Source organism: Trachinotus anak, unplaced genomic scaffold, assembly GCF_046630095.1.
Source record: "Trachinotus anak isolate AG129_WGS33_773 ecotype Australia unplaced genomic scaffold, CSIRO_AGI_Tana_v1 ptg000025l, whole genome shotgun sequence".
In the NCBI taxonomy this organism is placed as follows: Eukaryota; Metazoa; Chordata; class Actinopteri; order Carangiformes; family Carangidae; genus Trachinotus; species Trachinotus anak.
In genome coordinates, this window is record NW_027273876.1 from 15,570,198 (window position 1) to 15,586,519 (window position 16,322).

Genomic DNA, 16,322 nt, shown 5'->3' on the forward strand with positions numbered 1-16,322 from the left:
AGGAAAAGTCCATCCATCCAAGGAGCCATGGTGCTAATGTGACTAAAATGCGTTTCATTCATGTTGAATATAAAGATAAAGAAAACAGCAGACAGTTTCAAATCCTGAGCACTTTATCGGGCGGATGGTTGTAGTTGAGCAAACAACATAGTTAAAAACACAGTTAAAAATTCTTTATCGAAAATAATGATATCCTTCAATGTCCCTTAGATGGATCAGAAAGAGACATTTGATCAAAAAGTACAAACCTGAGGTTGTTGTAGTTTTCAGGCGGCAGTTTCTTCAGCAGTACTCTGAACTGCTCCAGCTTCTCTGTCAAGTCCTTCTCCCTGTGAAGACAGATCGAACTCAAGAAACAGAATTGAAACCCAGTGAAATGCGACATATTTAGAGTGTAGATATAATACACACCCGGCTGCTTTAAACCAGTCATTGTAGAGTTCAGAGGTCATTAGAGGTTCAGGCAGCTCTCGAAGGTAACACTTCAAAGCTCCTGTCAACAAATTCAGAGATAAACATTCAAAATAACGGCTGTGTTTAAACAGTTAGAGTTAATATGTAGTGAGTTACTGCCCATTTTGTCCTGTCAGATAAATTATGATAATAAATAACACATAATATTGTTGCATGAATAAAGATGTCTTGCTGAATTCCCTCTCTGTTTGATAAAACAAAGTGATTCTATATCTAAGCTTTGACATCAGTGTTCTCGTACATTCTCTAGTACACAGGAAATGATGTATGTATTACTGGAATCTGTAACTGGGGCTCAGTAAACAAAAGAGGAACCTGGTAGTTAATGAGCGGCAGAAGTAACGTTGGCTGAACAGATGTGGAAGAGTGCTCGCGACAGAAACTCAGCTCCCACCGAGAGAACATTGAGGGAAAAACATGTGGGCACATCCTTACCGGCCACGGCGTGGGGGTCCATGCTGAACTCACTGTGGTCCACCGTTCCTTGATCTAGACAGGTCTTCAGCCTTTTCACCACGGAGGCTGCCGCTGCCAGACGAAACAGACCCTGAGGGGCAAGGAGGGAGAGGACGGGGGCGAGATATTGATGGCGAGGTAGACTGATTAAGTGGGGAGAGTTGGAGATGGTGATGTTGATGTTGATGGCTGAGTTTGAGTCAATCCTACGACCTCGTGGCCTGAGGTAGAGAAAGCTGAGACCAAATCCTTGGCAGTGCTTCTCAAAAGTATTAAACAGCCTATTAACGTTATGAAAAAGATCACATCTGCTGCACACTAAAATATACTGATTAATTAGCCACAGCATCAACACATCCTCTATGTTCCTGAAGCAGAGATACTTGAGAGACTGAAGAGTTTCTAGTCTGTCTTAAACTTAATTTCCAATAAATCTCTGTATTTCCTTTTGTAATTTGCAAGAACCTACAGTACCTAGAAGCCAAACTCTGTAGAGGTTACTTCATTTTTACTTGCACGGCCTGAGGGATGGCAATGTCAGTCAGTCAGCTGGTCTGCCAGTCCACCTCTCCGGTGCAGACTGAAACACTATTAGATGAATTGCCATGAAATGTTTTACAAAGATTCATGGTCTCCCTTTCAATTAGCCCAATATTTTGGATGAACAAGTTAAAGTGCAGTGCTGAGCGGAAAGTACAGTAAATAAAGCATCAATAAAATGACACATTTTCAAAGGGGAAAAAGTCATCAGTATCCAGCAGTGCCTGAGAGTCCAAACAAACACTAGGACAAAAGCAGTCCAGACATAAACGTGGTCGGCATGTTGGGATGGTGCATATAGGAGCTTTGTGAGGAAGTAAACTAGAGGGTAAAGGTACTGTTAATAAGAATTTTCATGCATATTCTCATTCCATCAGTCCTACCTCCTCTGCCATGCCTGTTCTCAGCAGCATGTGAATACACTCCTGGATGGGTGCAGCGATTTCTCTGTTGCTTTGAGCCAGATGCGACAGCAGAGGCTCCCCATAGACCTTCTGATTAGAGAGGCTTAGCGTTGGCCCTGCAGAATCAGATAATCGCACACAGGAAATAAGAACATGTAAAAATACTGCAGCGATGGTGCAGGAAATAAAAGCACAGGCTGGCAGACTCTAACGTCACCTTTTTGACTATGATTCTCTTTGAGCTCGCTGATGTTTTTGTTGAGGAACTCGTGTGAATTCTTGTGGTATTCTGCTTGCAGCTCCAGAAGCTATAATTGGACAAACAACAGAGGTGGAGGTGGAGCAGTCTGAGGTTAGATTACAGCTTTGTAATCAGCTTTCTACAGCTTTGAGATTTCATTTAGTTTGCACACTTTTGAATTAATTCAGAAGGAAAAAGATCAAGCTGTCCCAGCTGCAGCTCACCCGAATGAAGTAGTTAGCGTAGTCATCTTCTTTGGTCGCAAAGTGATATAGATCTGCTGAGTACTGGTCCTACGCACACAGAAAAGAGAGGTCCAGTGCCTTGCTCAAGGACTCTACTAATGAATGGGTGCTTGATTCAACCCAGGTGCTCTTTGTTATGTTTACCTTGATGCTCTCCAACTTCCTCCAAGCTTCTTCCACTTCCTCCCGAAGCCCATCCTGCTTTGCCTGTGGACCAGTGCTGGCCTGGCTCCTGACAACACACACACACACACACACACACACACACTGATTTAATTAGCTACTATGGTGCGTGGATAAATGTGAACACATGTAGCCCTGACTGAGGCTGTATAACTCACCTGATTCTTGCATTGTTCCAGTCTGTAGTGAGCTTTGCAAATTGCTTTTTGTTCTTGAGAATTTCTGGTAAATCATCCTTGAAGGAAAAAAAAAAAAAGAAAATAAAGTAAAAATTGTGGGAAAAAAACTTAAAAAATACATTGATGGGCTATGAAACTTCAATAGCAACAATTTTAGGTTTTTTAATAATTAGCTATTTATCATAACATGCACAGGTGATGGACAAAATAACATGAACACCTGACAATACAGTACAACCCAATATAAAGACCATAAAACAAATTCTATGTTTGCCAAATCTAAAATGTTTGAGACTGTATAAGAAGCTGTTACTTGATGAATTAAAATAGTTGATAATTTATGTTGCTGACCTTTGTAAGTTATTATTAGACTGTTCTACATTGTGTTTCTGATCACTTTTCCACCACCTGTGTATCTACTCATATCTATATTTTTAAAATGAGAGAGGACAAGAGGACAAAGGTGACAGACTACTGAAAAACAAAGAAAAGAAAGAAGAAGAACATTAACATTTGATTTATTATGTAATATATGACATATATGTCTCTATATCAAGAGTGATGTTGCCATATATGTTAACTATAAGGGGATATATTCAGATCACATATCCTCTGGATATTAGAGGATGTAGGTTTACAACATATATGAAATACACATAGTAAAATTTGTATATGTACATATATTAAAAATAAATATATAATAAAAATATGATGATTTTGTAAATGGTGTAAGGTATTGTAACCATATATGTTAACAATATATGCATAATTTGTAATTGCAAGTTTATTAAAAACAATATACATATAAAAATTATATGTGCTTTGGGATGGATACACACACATTTATATAACATGTGTCTATAATATAAGCATACATACATATATGTATATATTTCTATGAGCCAGACATATACGTTAGTAAATGAAATTGTTCCAGTTTCTAATAGGTGACATGGAGTTTTTAGATTTGTGTTTTTATTCTTATATGTTATATTGGAGCCTTCATTTTATTACAGTCTTATCTCAACCGATTCTCTATTTCCAAATACCTGCGTGTGTGTTCTGGTATTTATTTTTAGATGCAGTGCGGCTGAGGTAAAACCTGCGTATATACACAGACCAAATCATTGAGAGTGCAGCAATCAGAAGTGTTACATTAGTCTCTCTTCAACAGCAGAGGAGCCTCATTCTCACCTCGCTGAGCTTGTTGAGCGGCTCCAGCACTTCCTTCTCCAGTTTCATCTCAAAGTCGGCCAGCATGTTGGCCAACATCTTCTCCATGAAACAGCACATCTCCAGCACTCTCCTGCCATACACACACAGCTCATGGTCAACTCCTGTCTCACAGATTATGTCTTTTTTTGAATGTATGTTAGAACTACAAACCCTGAAAACACATCCAGCAATTCAGACAAAGATATGTATTGAAAAGAAACCATCAAGCACAAAGACATTGTAGTGAGCCTGCAACAAGAGCTAAATATTCTAGTCTGCAGTGGATCCTCTTCAGGTCTACAAAACAGTCGACACATCAGAGCATGTGACGTGACATAAGTCACAACTCATCTCGCTCCTCTATTACAGCGTCTACAGCTCAGACCTACACAGAGTTCTGGTCACATGCTCCGCACAGTGCGTGGGATCCTCTTTCTTTTTCATCAAGAACTGAAAACCTCTCTGCTGGAGGCATGGGGTTCTCACATGACGGCAGCCACCGTTAGTTAACAGGTCAAGAAAAGAACATGGAGGGATGGATAACTGCAGAGGATCAAACCTGTCACCTGATAGAGGAATCTGCATCGAAGTCTTTGAGGCTCTCTGCCATGCTGATAGACAGCAGCATCAGAGGGAGCTTTTTCTGTGGAGAGAGAAGCGGAGGTCACGCCTTTCGGCAGCCAATCAAATGTTTTCAGACATCTTGTGGACACAGTGGTCTGGGTACCATTCGTTTTTCGGCCTCCAGCCCTGGCTGACTCTGCATGCAGCCCTGCAGCTTCTTGTGAAGGACCTGAGCTGCCTTTTTGGCCGGTTCCACTCGCTGCTCCACCTTCATTCATCCAGACACACACACACACACATACAGTAAAGCTTTGGGATGAAACAATGCGATCTATGGAACAGCAGCAAAGTTGATCAGCAAGTCCAGTTTCTGCTCCCATTTTCTAATGCAATCAACTGTTTTCTTCTCAAATAAGGCAGGTTGTTGTGTTTATTTTTGTTTTAGGTGGTTTTATGTTGTTCTTGTGCTCTAAATCATGTCTGCAAAAGACATATGTTTCACTGCAGACAGTGTTATAGATGCGTGCTGTAAAGTTCACATAATGACTGATGTCGTATCTTCTAAAACTCATTGAACAATTAAGTCTGTACCAACATATAGCTAAAGCTATAAAACTGATTGTGTTGTTATTAACATGTTATTTATACTAGTACAGTGGTATGAAATGCCACAGAATTGTTCTTTTCCTCACCATGACCAGGTCCTCGTGGAGTAGTTCAGTGGCATCTTGTGACCTGAGGATGTGGACATTGTGCTGGTTAGTGAATATACAGGTTCTGATGTCAGTGCCAAAATCAAGTTCTGATATTGAAATGTGGTTTTACTATAACCTATTTTATACAGTGAGTTATACAGTTATTTTCATTATCATCTGAATAATCTGAGCCTTATGTTCTGAATTGATCTATTCTACAAAATGTCATAAAATAGTGAAAAGGTCCCCTCATAGTTTCCTAAATCCAGATGTCATCAGATTCTGTGTTTTTTTTTTTTTTTAACAACAACAGTCCAAAATCTAAAAATATCTAATTTACTTTCAGATGAGACAAAGAAAAGCAGCAAATCCTCTCACTTAAGAGGCTGGAACTGCATCATGTTTCCTTGACTTACAGGAATAGTTCAACATTTTTGAAAACATGCTTCTTCACTGTCTGGCTGAGAGTTTGATTAGAAGATCAATACTACTCTTGATGTCGGTGTGGTAAATATGAAGCTACAGCCAGCAGCTGGTTAGCTTAGCACAAAGACTGGAAGCAGGGCGAAACAGCTAGCCTGACGGAATCCCCCTAAAGAACACTAACCAACATCTTGTTTGTGTAATCTGTTAAAAAAGAAAAAAAAAAGGTGTAAAAATGAGAAGCTGTGGTGTTATATTTATTGATGCTGAACTATTTCTCGCCCAGGAACAGTGAACAGTGGCAAAAAATCTCAACAATTATTCAATTGTGGAAAATTGTTGCCAATTATTTTTCTCTTGATTGGCCTATTTATTAACTGAGTGTTTGTTTACTTTCCATCATAACTGTTTAAATCCTTCACCGAGCACACATGTCAAACGTTTGCTGCCTCTCAGATGTGAGGATTTGCTGTTTTTATTGCTTTATTTTCGTTTGTGAACAATTTCTCATTGGATCATGTTGACAAAACAGTGGAGAGAAAAAAAAGAGCATGTGTACGTACGCATATATGCTTCTAAAATGAATAAACATAAAATGAATTCATGATATATACTTAAGCTTGGGACGTCTGCACAGGTTAACTGGCATCGTCCTAACTCATATACATTCTTGTGTGCATAAACACCCAAGTACACATGCATGCACGTACATCGACGCAACTAAATGCCAACAGTTAGCAATGATCACCCTTCATCTACCGCCGTTTTATTTTTCGACTGTTGGTTGGACAGAACAAGACCCTGGAAGATCCCACCTGGAATCATATACTGCGTACATGTTTATGTACAGTCACTCCATGCCCTTTTTCATGTGATCATCAAATATAAACTTCTGCAAAGGCTTTGCAGTTTAAAATTGAAGTGTGCCTCCTTTGATTTGAGAAGTACATATCTATATATATCACTGGCTAACAGTGGTAATGCTAAAGGACATTTTTTTGGTGCAACTGACAAGCAACACAGAGCCAACAGCCTAAACCTGGAGTGGAGGGCTGATGCTGTGGTTTATTTCAGTACCAGCTCTGCCAGAGGAAGGAGGGGCTGAAACCACAGCCCTCCCCCATCTCTGCTGTGACAGGCAGTTGTTTGAAAAAAAAGGAGGGAAAGAGATCACCAGAGAGGTGAAACTTTCTCAGCAGCTTTGAGAGCATCTTCAGGTTTGTGTCCCACCAAAAGGAAGCCCAGCCCAGTTCGCAAAGAGGTCAGATGAGCTTCAGCACCTCCAGGGTGTAGCCTCTGATTTCCTCCAGTGAACCTGACACCTGACGTTTCAAAACACAGAGAGGTGAAATCCCCAACACGCTCAAACCGCACACCAGTTCCTTTTTTACCTCTGATTTTCGTTTCAACTTTTTCTTTTGAGCTGGAAAATACTTGTTATTCCACGGAGAGCAAAATTACATCAGAGCATGTGGGCGGATGTATTGTATGATCTATTCAAACAGTAACAGTGTGTTTCACTGTTTCACACAAACTCAACACTGAAACCATCTTCTATTCATGAAGGCTGTCCAGTACGTCTGAATGCTTAGTGCGCACTAATCTACTTCGGCGTATTATTTTTATACCCGTGTTTATCTCGTCAAAGACCACAGAGATGGAACCAAGAAAGAACTGGGTGAAGTGCTGCTGTGGTAGTTGGAGCCCTTGTTGCTCTGCTGCAGATGCATGCTGTGTAGGTTTATTATTAAACCAGACTGCGTCAGAGATAGAGGCAGCACGGCCTGCACACACACACACACACACACACACACGCGTGCACACACACACACAGCCTCCTTTAGACCCGTTGCATGCAAGTTTGTACGAAGCAAACCAGACAGGGTGTAGGTGTACGATTTGGCCACCCACTCAGTCGCGAATGCCAGACACTGTCATGCACAGGCACAACTGTCTAGATCAGAGGCATCCAGCTTGTGCAGCATCCAGAGACTTAAATCAAAGTGACACCTATTCATGAGTGGGGCACAGGCTGCATGTGCTGAATGATGAGCAGCCGTGGCAAAGACCGGGGACCGAAAAATCAAAGGGAAAAAAGCTGAAATTTCAATAAAAGCCTGAGAAATTGCGCTACATTATTTATATCGTGTAAAGATTTTCTGTCCTCTCATAGAAATACCTACACAATAAAGAGTGTCAACCCTGTGGTAATCAAACTGTTGCCTTCACAATGTGTGAGGATAACGTGCACCACAAATTCGAGTCAGTTTGTCCACTCAGATGTGCTGAACCGCTCTAGCGTTCAAGCACAGAGGAGAGTGAGGTTTCCCTCAAAACCCCAAAAAGCATGTGTCACTTTCAAGAGGAACCAGCAACTGTAGGATTTCAGTGTGAAACATTTTCAACGCCGTGTTCGCCACGGTGAAAATGAGAACATGGAAACCAAAGCAGAATTGGACATTTCCTGAAAGCAGAATAACGCTGAAATGAAAGCCCGTCAGGTTTTTACACCTGAAACGATCCAGCCGACGAGCAAAGCTGGTGATGTTTAAAGTGAGGCTGTGTGGCTTTTGTGTAACAGTCGCACAAGTAGAGAAGAGTCACAAAGGCCGTTTCAACTAACTAAATTATAAACTTTACAGCAATATTTAAGTACATTTTCATAACATTAGCCACGATCAGCCTCTGGTCACACCAGACCAAGTAAGATTGTTGTGGCAAAACCTTTAAAGGCCTGAGATGAGTAAAGGTTTGTTTTACTGCTTAGAAAACTCTTCCTTTACGTCCATTTAAACTTTTCATTTACGAGAGGAGGATTGTGTTATTTCTTCTTTCAAAAGTCACACAGTGACGCTTTAAAGCACTGGCATGTGACAATGGTCACAACTGCGGTTACTGAGAGATTAAAATCTAGATAACTACGGTTTTGTAAACTGACCGACACATTATCTTACTCCAAAACAAAAACCGATTACAAAGATCAGAGGTGTCAGATTAAAGCACTTACTTTGCCGCAGAGCCGAGCTGCTTCAGGATGCTCAGAGACTGCCGGAGCATGCTGGCAGTGGAGCCCAACCAGCTTCTCTACCTGACCACCTCAGTCCTGCTCAGCCCCACAGAGTATCCCGCTCCAAAAAAAAAAAAAAAAAAACAACCAAAAAAAAACTTCCACACAGGGTCCAGCTGTGTTACTTCATCGGGGAAAGAGAGCACAGACCAGCGTCTCTCCCCTCTGCCTCTGTGGGAGATGTTTTTGTGTATGTATGTGTGTGTGTGTGTTTTGGCTGTTGGTTTTCGTTCTTGTTTCAGGAGTGCGCTCTGAAGTAACATCTGACACAAGGCAGTGAATGAGGAAGTTGCACAGATGAAGTGTCAGCTGTGAGGGGGAAGAGAGATTTTTTTTTTTTCATGTTTGATTGTCACACTATGATTTAACAGTTAGCCTGTAAAGACACCCCACTGCTACATCTCTCCACAGAGGGGGAGTGATATGTTGTTAATTTGGATTTTATAAAATATAAAAGGTATACTGTCTTTTTTATCCTGTACCATTTCCCTATAGAGGGTAAATCTCTATGTGATGCTTCAGGAAAGTAATAAGACATTTGCAGATTGGCGTCTCATTAAATGTCTTTTTGTGCAGTATTCTGCCACTGCTTGTCATTAGAGCGATGTTTTCCCTCTCAAAAGGTCCTTCTGGCAGCCTGTGGTTAGTTTGTACTTCTGTAAATGCTAACAGTATGCACTAAAGAGCCGAAAGGATGTGAAAAGACCAAAAGAGGAAACTATCAATGTGTCTGGCTCAGACAGTATCTTTTTTTTTTTTTTTTCCAGTCAGCTAGTTAATATTTTTTATTTTTATCTGTCTTAACTCAATTTCTTGTTGAAACTAGGCCGTTTCAACATAGTTTTTATTCTCCTCTCACATTATGTTTCCTTTTTATGAAGTTCAATTCTTTTATTCGCCTTCAACCTGCAGAAACAGACTTTTTTGGCCACTTGCAGAAGAAACAAGCTGTGAAACAAAACTGACACACTATCACTGTTTAAACATTTGCTAATTTACTCATTCAGCCAATCCAGAGCAACATTAGCATTAATGTATTCATTTATTCATTGACTTGTATTTCTTGTTACCTGGTGAGTGGAAGTCCAGTATCCGCTCTCATTTTAGCTCTGTCTCCTTTTTCTCCATTAACAATTGACAGAAATATCTGGCTAGTTACTAAAAACATCTCCATTAATTTGACAACACATGCTGCAAATACTCACAACACAACAGAAGTGTTTCCAGGGGACACAAATAAAGTGCGTCCCGGCCAGGTTCATGACTTATTTTGAGTCCCCTGGAAACATGTCCATTGTGAAATACATAGAAGCATAAAACTGTGAAATAACCCAATAATAAACACAGCCATGTTTATTATACAATCATTCTGTTATTGTTCTGTCTGGATTTTTAGCATGGATTTCATTCAAGCTGTTTTTTTTGTTTGTTTGTTTTTTTTTTCCAAAGTCTGTTATTATTTCCCACTCTTTATCTCATATCTGGACAGACATGGCAGAGCCAGTTATGCAACAGCTAATTACATAACTGTCTCTTCCCTGTTTGTCTTAATGGGCAGATAACAATTTTGTGATAAAACTTAGCATTATGAAATTAAAGTTATTGGGTAAATGGCTTTGTGCAATAAAAAAAGAATATAGAAAAAGTATAATAGAAATTTTAAAAAATGCTGTAATTAAAAATACAAAAAGGTCTGTTGCTGTTTAGCAGGATGAAATTAAACTTCATTTAAAAAAAGAGCTTTTTTTGTATTGGATTATTTTACAATTTCATGTTTCTGTGTTTATATTACAGTTAAATATCCATGATGTCATGGGAAGCACTCACATACATACTGTAACCGTCATTTAACTCAAGCCTGCAACACGATAGTGAACTGTGCTGCTTGACTCATGGTCCTGTAGATTTAGGAGGACGCAACTTGACATCTAGTCACGAGTTCTGACTCAGTGAATCAGTCTGAGCTCCTGTAGAAATTCTCATCTTGGAATTAGGCACAATAGCATCCAGCTTTCAATGCCTTGTATTGCTGAACATATTTCTGAAATTAGGTGGAGGTTAGTGCTGGTCAAATGCTGCAGTCTAGTGGTGGCAATAGCAAAATGCACAAGACTGACAAGAACAGGATTCCCTTCGTGTTTTCAGACAAGTAAAATCAATGTGTCATGAGTCTTTCCAGCTAATGAGTAACAGAAATCAACATTTACATTTAAACATGAAACACAACATAATCAGTTATCTATCAATGAATTTATTGTTAAAAATGACTTCAAATACATGATGGAAAACTTGTGGATTCATTTTTATGCTGCGGCTACATTTCTCGCACTTTGTGGATTCAACTGTTGCTCTATAAGCTACTTCCATATTATAGGGAATACGGTTTTCCTGATCAAGATATTTCCAAATCCACCACATACTGAGTTACCAGTTAATTATGTACATCTGTGCAGTCTAAACAAGACAAATGCCCTGCAGTAAATTCTGTCTTTGTGAAGTTTATGAAGTTTCACTGTCAGAGAGGAGTTGAGCTGTCTGTGATCATTTTGGAGACAGATGTAGAAATACCTAACAAACTAACTCAGTGAAGGCTCTTTGCAGGGCTTTAATTACAGGAGAAAGACCGTGAACTGGTCCTGTGTAAACTCTGAAAAGGCAACAGAAGATGCAATCTTTCCTAAAGAAGAGCACAGAGGATCCCATCAGAAACAGGGCAAGGCCACAGTCACTGAGGCAGTTGGAGACAATGCTTTCCAGCACTGATGTTTAACACCTTAAAAACTGCTTATTATAGGCAATCCAAGTAAAATTTCTGGTGCTTTGAGCAAAGGATTACAAAACACATTTTGAAACACTTTTGAACTGACAGCAATACGTTGATCCAATGAAGTAAAATGTAAATTTGGGAAAGATCCAGAAGACAGCAAAATAAACTAAATATTTACTACTGTCTAAACGTATTGTAGGTAATAGACAGCTAAATTTCCAACTCCGTAAATTTCCAAATGAAAAAGGCAAAACCAACACAGGGACAGATAAAGCTGGTGGGAAAAGCAGAATAATTTGGGTCATGTTCATGAAAACATATCCACTCAGCTGAGGTGCAGCTTGCCACTTTTAGATCTAAAACAAAATACTTAACTACATTGTATATTTCCTATATATCAGTTTATCCTCTGAATAGTGTTCTTTTCTCCATCTTTCACTGATTTACAAAACAGGTGAGATGGAGGGAAAAGTAAAGCACCAAAAAAATCTTCATGCACGTCCACTGTAATACCTGTCCATTCATTAAGTAAACTTGTATTAGGTAACCTTGTAAAAATGTATGAATCAAAAGGAATGGAAATAACTTCAGCAGCTTTAGAATTAAAACCCTGGTGGGTGGGGAAGAATAAAGAGGCAGTGAAGCACTTGGAAAACCTGCAATTGCCTCCTCTTGAAACTTGAAGAAATTTTAAAGAAAACGAGAGGCATCCCAAATGTTGCAGTCCTCTTCATCTCGCTTTGCTCCACCCGTTTTCCCTGTCCTGATCACACTGTCATGGAAGACCCACGCCCCTCTGATTTGAAATGAGGGACAGGAGTTCAGGAGCACCCCTGATCTGACACCTCTTGTTTTGGTCCCCTCCCCATTCTTCTCATCCAGATCTCCTCTCTCCATCCCTCTGAGATTGAAGTGCATGATGAAGCTTTCAGGTGAAGGACTAGCGCTTTGCTTTGGCTTCTTCTGCGTCTTTTTCTGATGAAAAATAAGAAGCAACATGAAGAATGGTGTAAAGCTTTTTGTTTTAAAAATGGTAAAAAACTTAAAACTGCTTCAAACACTTTGAATCCTTAAGTCTGCTGTTGTAAATTCTAATTACAAGGAGAGAATACAGCTCATTTGTAGTCTCTAACTTTACATGTCAGTACAGCGTATAAACAGTAGTTAATACAGTAGTACACAGTAGGTGTTCAGTGCATGTGCAAACAAATCTTAACCAACAAATCCTCAAGCTTAAGTCATTCATCATGTCACAATCTTTTTACACTGAAGCTCCACTCACAATACTTTTACATAAATAATACATAAGGTTAGAATATGCACTTTGTTAAGCACTACCTCTTCAGGGAAGCTTTGACGTTACAGTAACAAGACAGGCCGATCAGGCCCGAGCTAACTGGTTAGTATGCTAATTTCAGTAGAAGTAGTTATAGAAATAGAAGCAAAGCAAGACAGTTGTTTTCCATTATTGGAGACAGCTCTTGGTGAGTAAAGGAAGGATGTTGGATGCTGAACTTGCAACGTTTCTTCTGGACGGGTCAGCAAACAGCTATTAATGCTAACTAGCAATAGTAAAACTTTCAAATAGGTCCTTTAAAGATAACCAGAAGCAGTCAAAAGTGATATGATTCCTTTCTGTTTTGTGCACTGACATATGCTTCACTACTACAAATTTTAACAAAACTGAACGAAACAATTAACATCTGTAATGCGATTCATAATTTCCACCCCTAGTATACAATGTTTTAAATTTACAGAATAGTTCTGTGCTCATTGTTGTGTTTTCTCACCTTTCCTGAGATCATCTCTCTTCTTGGCAGCTTCCTCCCTCTGTTTCTTGATGATGGCCAGTCTGGCTAGGTCAGCCCTGGCCTGCTCAGTCTTCCCCTCAAGATGGAGCTTCATGTAGCGCTCCTTTGATTTCTGCTTCTCTATCTCCTCTCTGAGAGAATGGATGAGAAGAGAACAAAAGAGAATTTGTGTAAGATAAAGTAATACTTAATACAAAATAAAAAACCTGATGCTACAAACCAAGGTTAGAAGACATTGGATAATTTCAGAAGCTTAGCACAATAAAATGACACAAATACAAACGTGGCCTTATGAGTGACTGAGCAACACTTACCTCTCTCTGCGACTCAGCTCTCTGGGAGCAGCGACGTCTAGCTCAGTCACCTTCTTGCTTTTCTGAGACACACGGTTTGGATTCTCAATCTCTATAAGCCCCTCCACTCCACTCCTCCTCCTGGACTGTGTGCAAAAAGAAACACCATTATAACCTGAGTGGAACAGGAAGATGACTCCAGCTACCAACACAGAGCTTATAATTAAATTCATATCCCTCTGAGTTTAGTGCCTGCCTGTTATTATGACAGTTACTACAGTGAAACATTTGGGTGTATGTATTTTAATTCAAAATATATTCATTTTCATAGTTCGCTGTGCATGTTCTTATTCATATATACATAAGAACAATGACAGCAGCTACATTGGAGTTTAAAAGGGAGCTAAATCCATTTTAGCAAGCAAACTTCAACAGTATACATTAGGTGTGGAGTCAGTCCTTCAGTGGCAAAGAGCAAGAACTTCTTTCTAGACTCAGAAAGATTCAACAATCACAAAGACAGAACTACATGATAGAGGGTCCATAGATGCTAGTCTCCAACTACATGATAGAGGGTCCATAGATGCTAGTCTCCAACTACATGATAGAGGGTCCATAGATGCTAGTCTCCAACAGTGACCTCCTGACCAGAGTCAGAATGTATCACATCTGTCACCAGAAACATCTGAAATACAAAACCTTTGTTGACCGTTTTGAATTCTAACAATTGGGCTGAGGACATTACAGACTTTGCTTGACTGGATTTTTCTACAATGTTTCTGCTCAAACATGCAGAGAGCTTTTTTTCTGGAGATTTTCAGAAGAAATGTAAGACAGAATTTAAGATAATCATTACTGTTAACAAAATGATTTAAGCAACCGTGGGGGGGAAACCAGTTACAAAGAGCAGTGAATTACCAATCTACATCACATGGCAGTTCATAGATCACCAGATAACTAAAGATTCACTTCAATGCTACGCTAAGAAATCTTGCACTTCATGCCATACCCAATTTGCGCCCGCTGCCAATTTAACAAATCAAGCTGTTTTACTAAATCAGTAAAATCACTCACCTCAGACTCTTCATCACTGCTGCTCTCTTCGTCAGAGTCTGAAGAGCTCTCTTTTTCTGCACCAGCATTTTCTTCCTGTTAAAGCATTCAAATAAAGTCACACCTGATCTGACTTGACAGCAACGTCATGTCTGCCACAAAAGGTCTTCCACTCACCAGCTCCTTCTGCACTCTCATCTGTCGGTCAATCTCCTCAGGGTTGCTGAACTGCTTTCCTCGGCCCTTGTGGCCCTTTTTCCCTGCAACGTAGTTGTCAAAGTTGTCACTGGCGAATCAACAGTATCCAAATGTACAGCACACTACAAGGGTTACTAACTACTTTTCAAAAAAAAAATTTGATACATTTATGTTCATGCTAAATCGCTTGGGGGTGGGGTGGTTGGGGGTGGACACGGAAACAGCAACACCTGTACAATAAAATATGATTCAATGCAGTAGCCATAAATAGTACCTTAATAAAGGTTTTGTGTGTACTGAGAAGTCTGATCTAAACACTGATCATTTCTGAGGTCACTGTTTGTGGTGATGTATTATTACATGGCATAATATGGGACAGGTGTTGCTGTTATTGTGTCCACCCCCTGTATTTGAACGCAGAGGTGGACAGGGACCGATCACAGTACAGTTCAGGTAAGTGTATCTGCAGTTCAACATGTTAAGATCTCACGATATTAGTGTGAAAATACGCAGAGACTGTGTGTCGTGGGAGATGAGTCATACATGACGTTCACCAAGGGCTAGCTGCCTTCATCGGTAAGTGTTATGTCTACTGAGCGTTAGATAAGGACATGTAGACAATAACCAGTCAGTCAGATAGCTAGTAAATACTTTTAACAAAGTATCTGTGAAAGTAATAGTGACAACCACCAACAGCCAGGAATCGAAATAAATGTTATCATACATGTTAAAGTAAGCCGAAGCGGTCTCCTGTGCACATGGTACAGGCGGTTGAACACAACTGGCCACAAATCTAACCGTTCAAACCTTTATCTGTTGAAATGACAAAAGCGCTGGTAACTGTGTTCGTGTGGAGACATTGCTTAACAACTGGTACGTTAGCTGTGGCTTCCCTGAATCACTCACACCTGTAAAGTACAATCTGCTAACCGGTTAGCATGCTAAAAGCTAAGCATGTGAGCGTTCAACAGGAATTCATACTACTTTAGCTAACAATTTGCTAGCTGGAATTAGCTTGCTAAAAAATCGGCATGTGACATTAAATATGAGAACAGCACTTACCACCTCGAGGCATTATTGAAAGTGAGGTTTATACAGATGAAGTCTGCTGATATATGGCTGCTCAATTTGACAGTTACACAGGTAAAGCCGGCGGTTTAAACAGCTAGAAGAAAAGGCTAGAAGCGACTTCGTGCCTCCCGCTGCCGGTAGCCCAAACGTCGAAACTCCGCATTCACTCGGGACAGTTTGCGCCTGCGTAGTTACGACCATTCAACCAATCACTATGCGGCAGCATTTGACTGTCATGTTGATCTACCAATTAGCTAAAGAGAGTTAAACTAATTCATAAAGACCGTACCGCTCATTAACAGAAACACTTAGTTGATTTGATGATATAATGTCGAATCTACCTCAGGAAAATCTCATCTATTTTGGTGGGAGGGAGAGGTTCAGTTCAGTTTTTCCTTTTTCATTCCGAACTACATTTCACAAGGCTTAGAAACAGAGCATTA

At 39.9% G+C, this 16,322-nt stretch overlaps 2 protein-coding genes across 3 annotated transcripts in view; both read right to left on the reverse strand.

The window, feature by feature from the left end:
• Positions 1-9,870, reverse strand: part of sh3bp1 (SH3-domain binding protein 1) — a 15,884-nt gene extending 6,014 nt beyond the window's left edge. The window contains exons 1-13 of one of the 2 annotated variants that reach the window (XM_071463044.1): positions 9,757-9,870; positions 5,194-5,236; positions 4,665-4,769; positions 4,504-4,580; positions 3,917-4,028; positions 2,702-2,778; positions 2,505-2,592; positions 2,340-2,408; positions 2,092-2,182; positions 1,854-1,990; positions 910-1,021; positions 412-493; positions 249-329 (exon numbers count right to left, since the gene is read on the reverse strand). In XM_071463044.1, the coding sequence (XP_071319145.1) occupies positions 249-329; positions 412-493; positions 910-1,021; positions 1,854-1,990; positions 2,092-2,182; positions 2,340-2,408; positions 2,505-2,592; positions 2,702-2,778; positions 3,917-4,028; positions 4,504-4,580; positions 4,665-4,769; positions 5,194-5,236; positions 9,757-9,860 (1,178 nt within the window). In that variant the 5' untranslated portion in view covers positions 9,861-9,870. Of the gene's footprint in view, positions 1-248; positions 330-411; positions 494-909; positions 1,022-1,853; positions 1,991-2,091; positions 2,183-2,339; positions 2,409-2,504; positions 2,593-2,701; positions 2,779-3,916; positions 4,029-4,503; positions 4,581-4,664; positions 4,770-5,193; positions 5,237-8,626; positions 8,962-9,756 lie in introns of those variants that run through there. The other variant, XM_071463045.1, reaches the window with a different exon arrangement.
• A 1,047-nt stretch (positions 9,871-10,917) lies between these two features.
• Positions 10,918-16,044, reverse strand: pdap1a (pdgfa associated protein 1a). Its single transcript, XM_071463055.1, has 6 exons — positions 15,871-16,044; positions 14,788-14,870; positions 14,632-14,706; positions 13,579-13,703; positions 13,244-13,395; positions 10,918-12,428 (listed from the first exon to the last, which is right to left on the reverse strand). Exons 1-6 carry the CDS (start codon positions 15,881-15,883, stop codon positions 12,394-12,396), a joined length of 483 nt encoding a protein of 160 aa, XP_071319156.1. The 5' UTR covers positions 15,884-16,044; the 3' UTR covers positions 10,918-12,393.
• Positions 16,045-16,322: the final 278 nt, after the last annotated feature.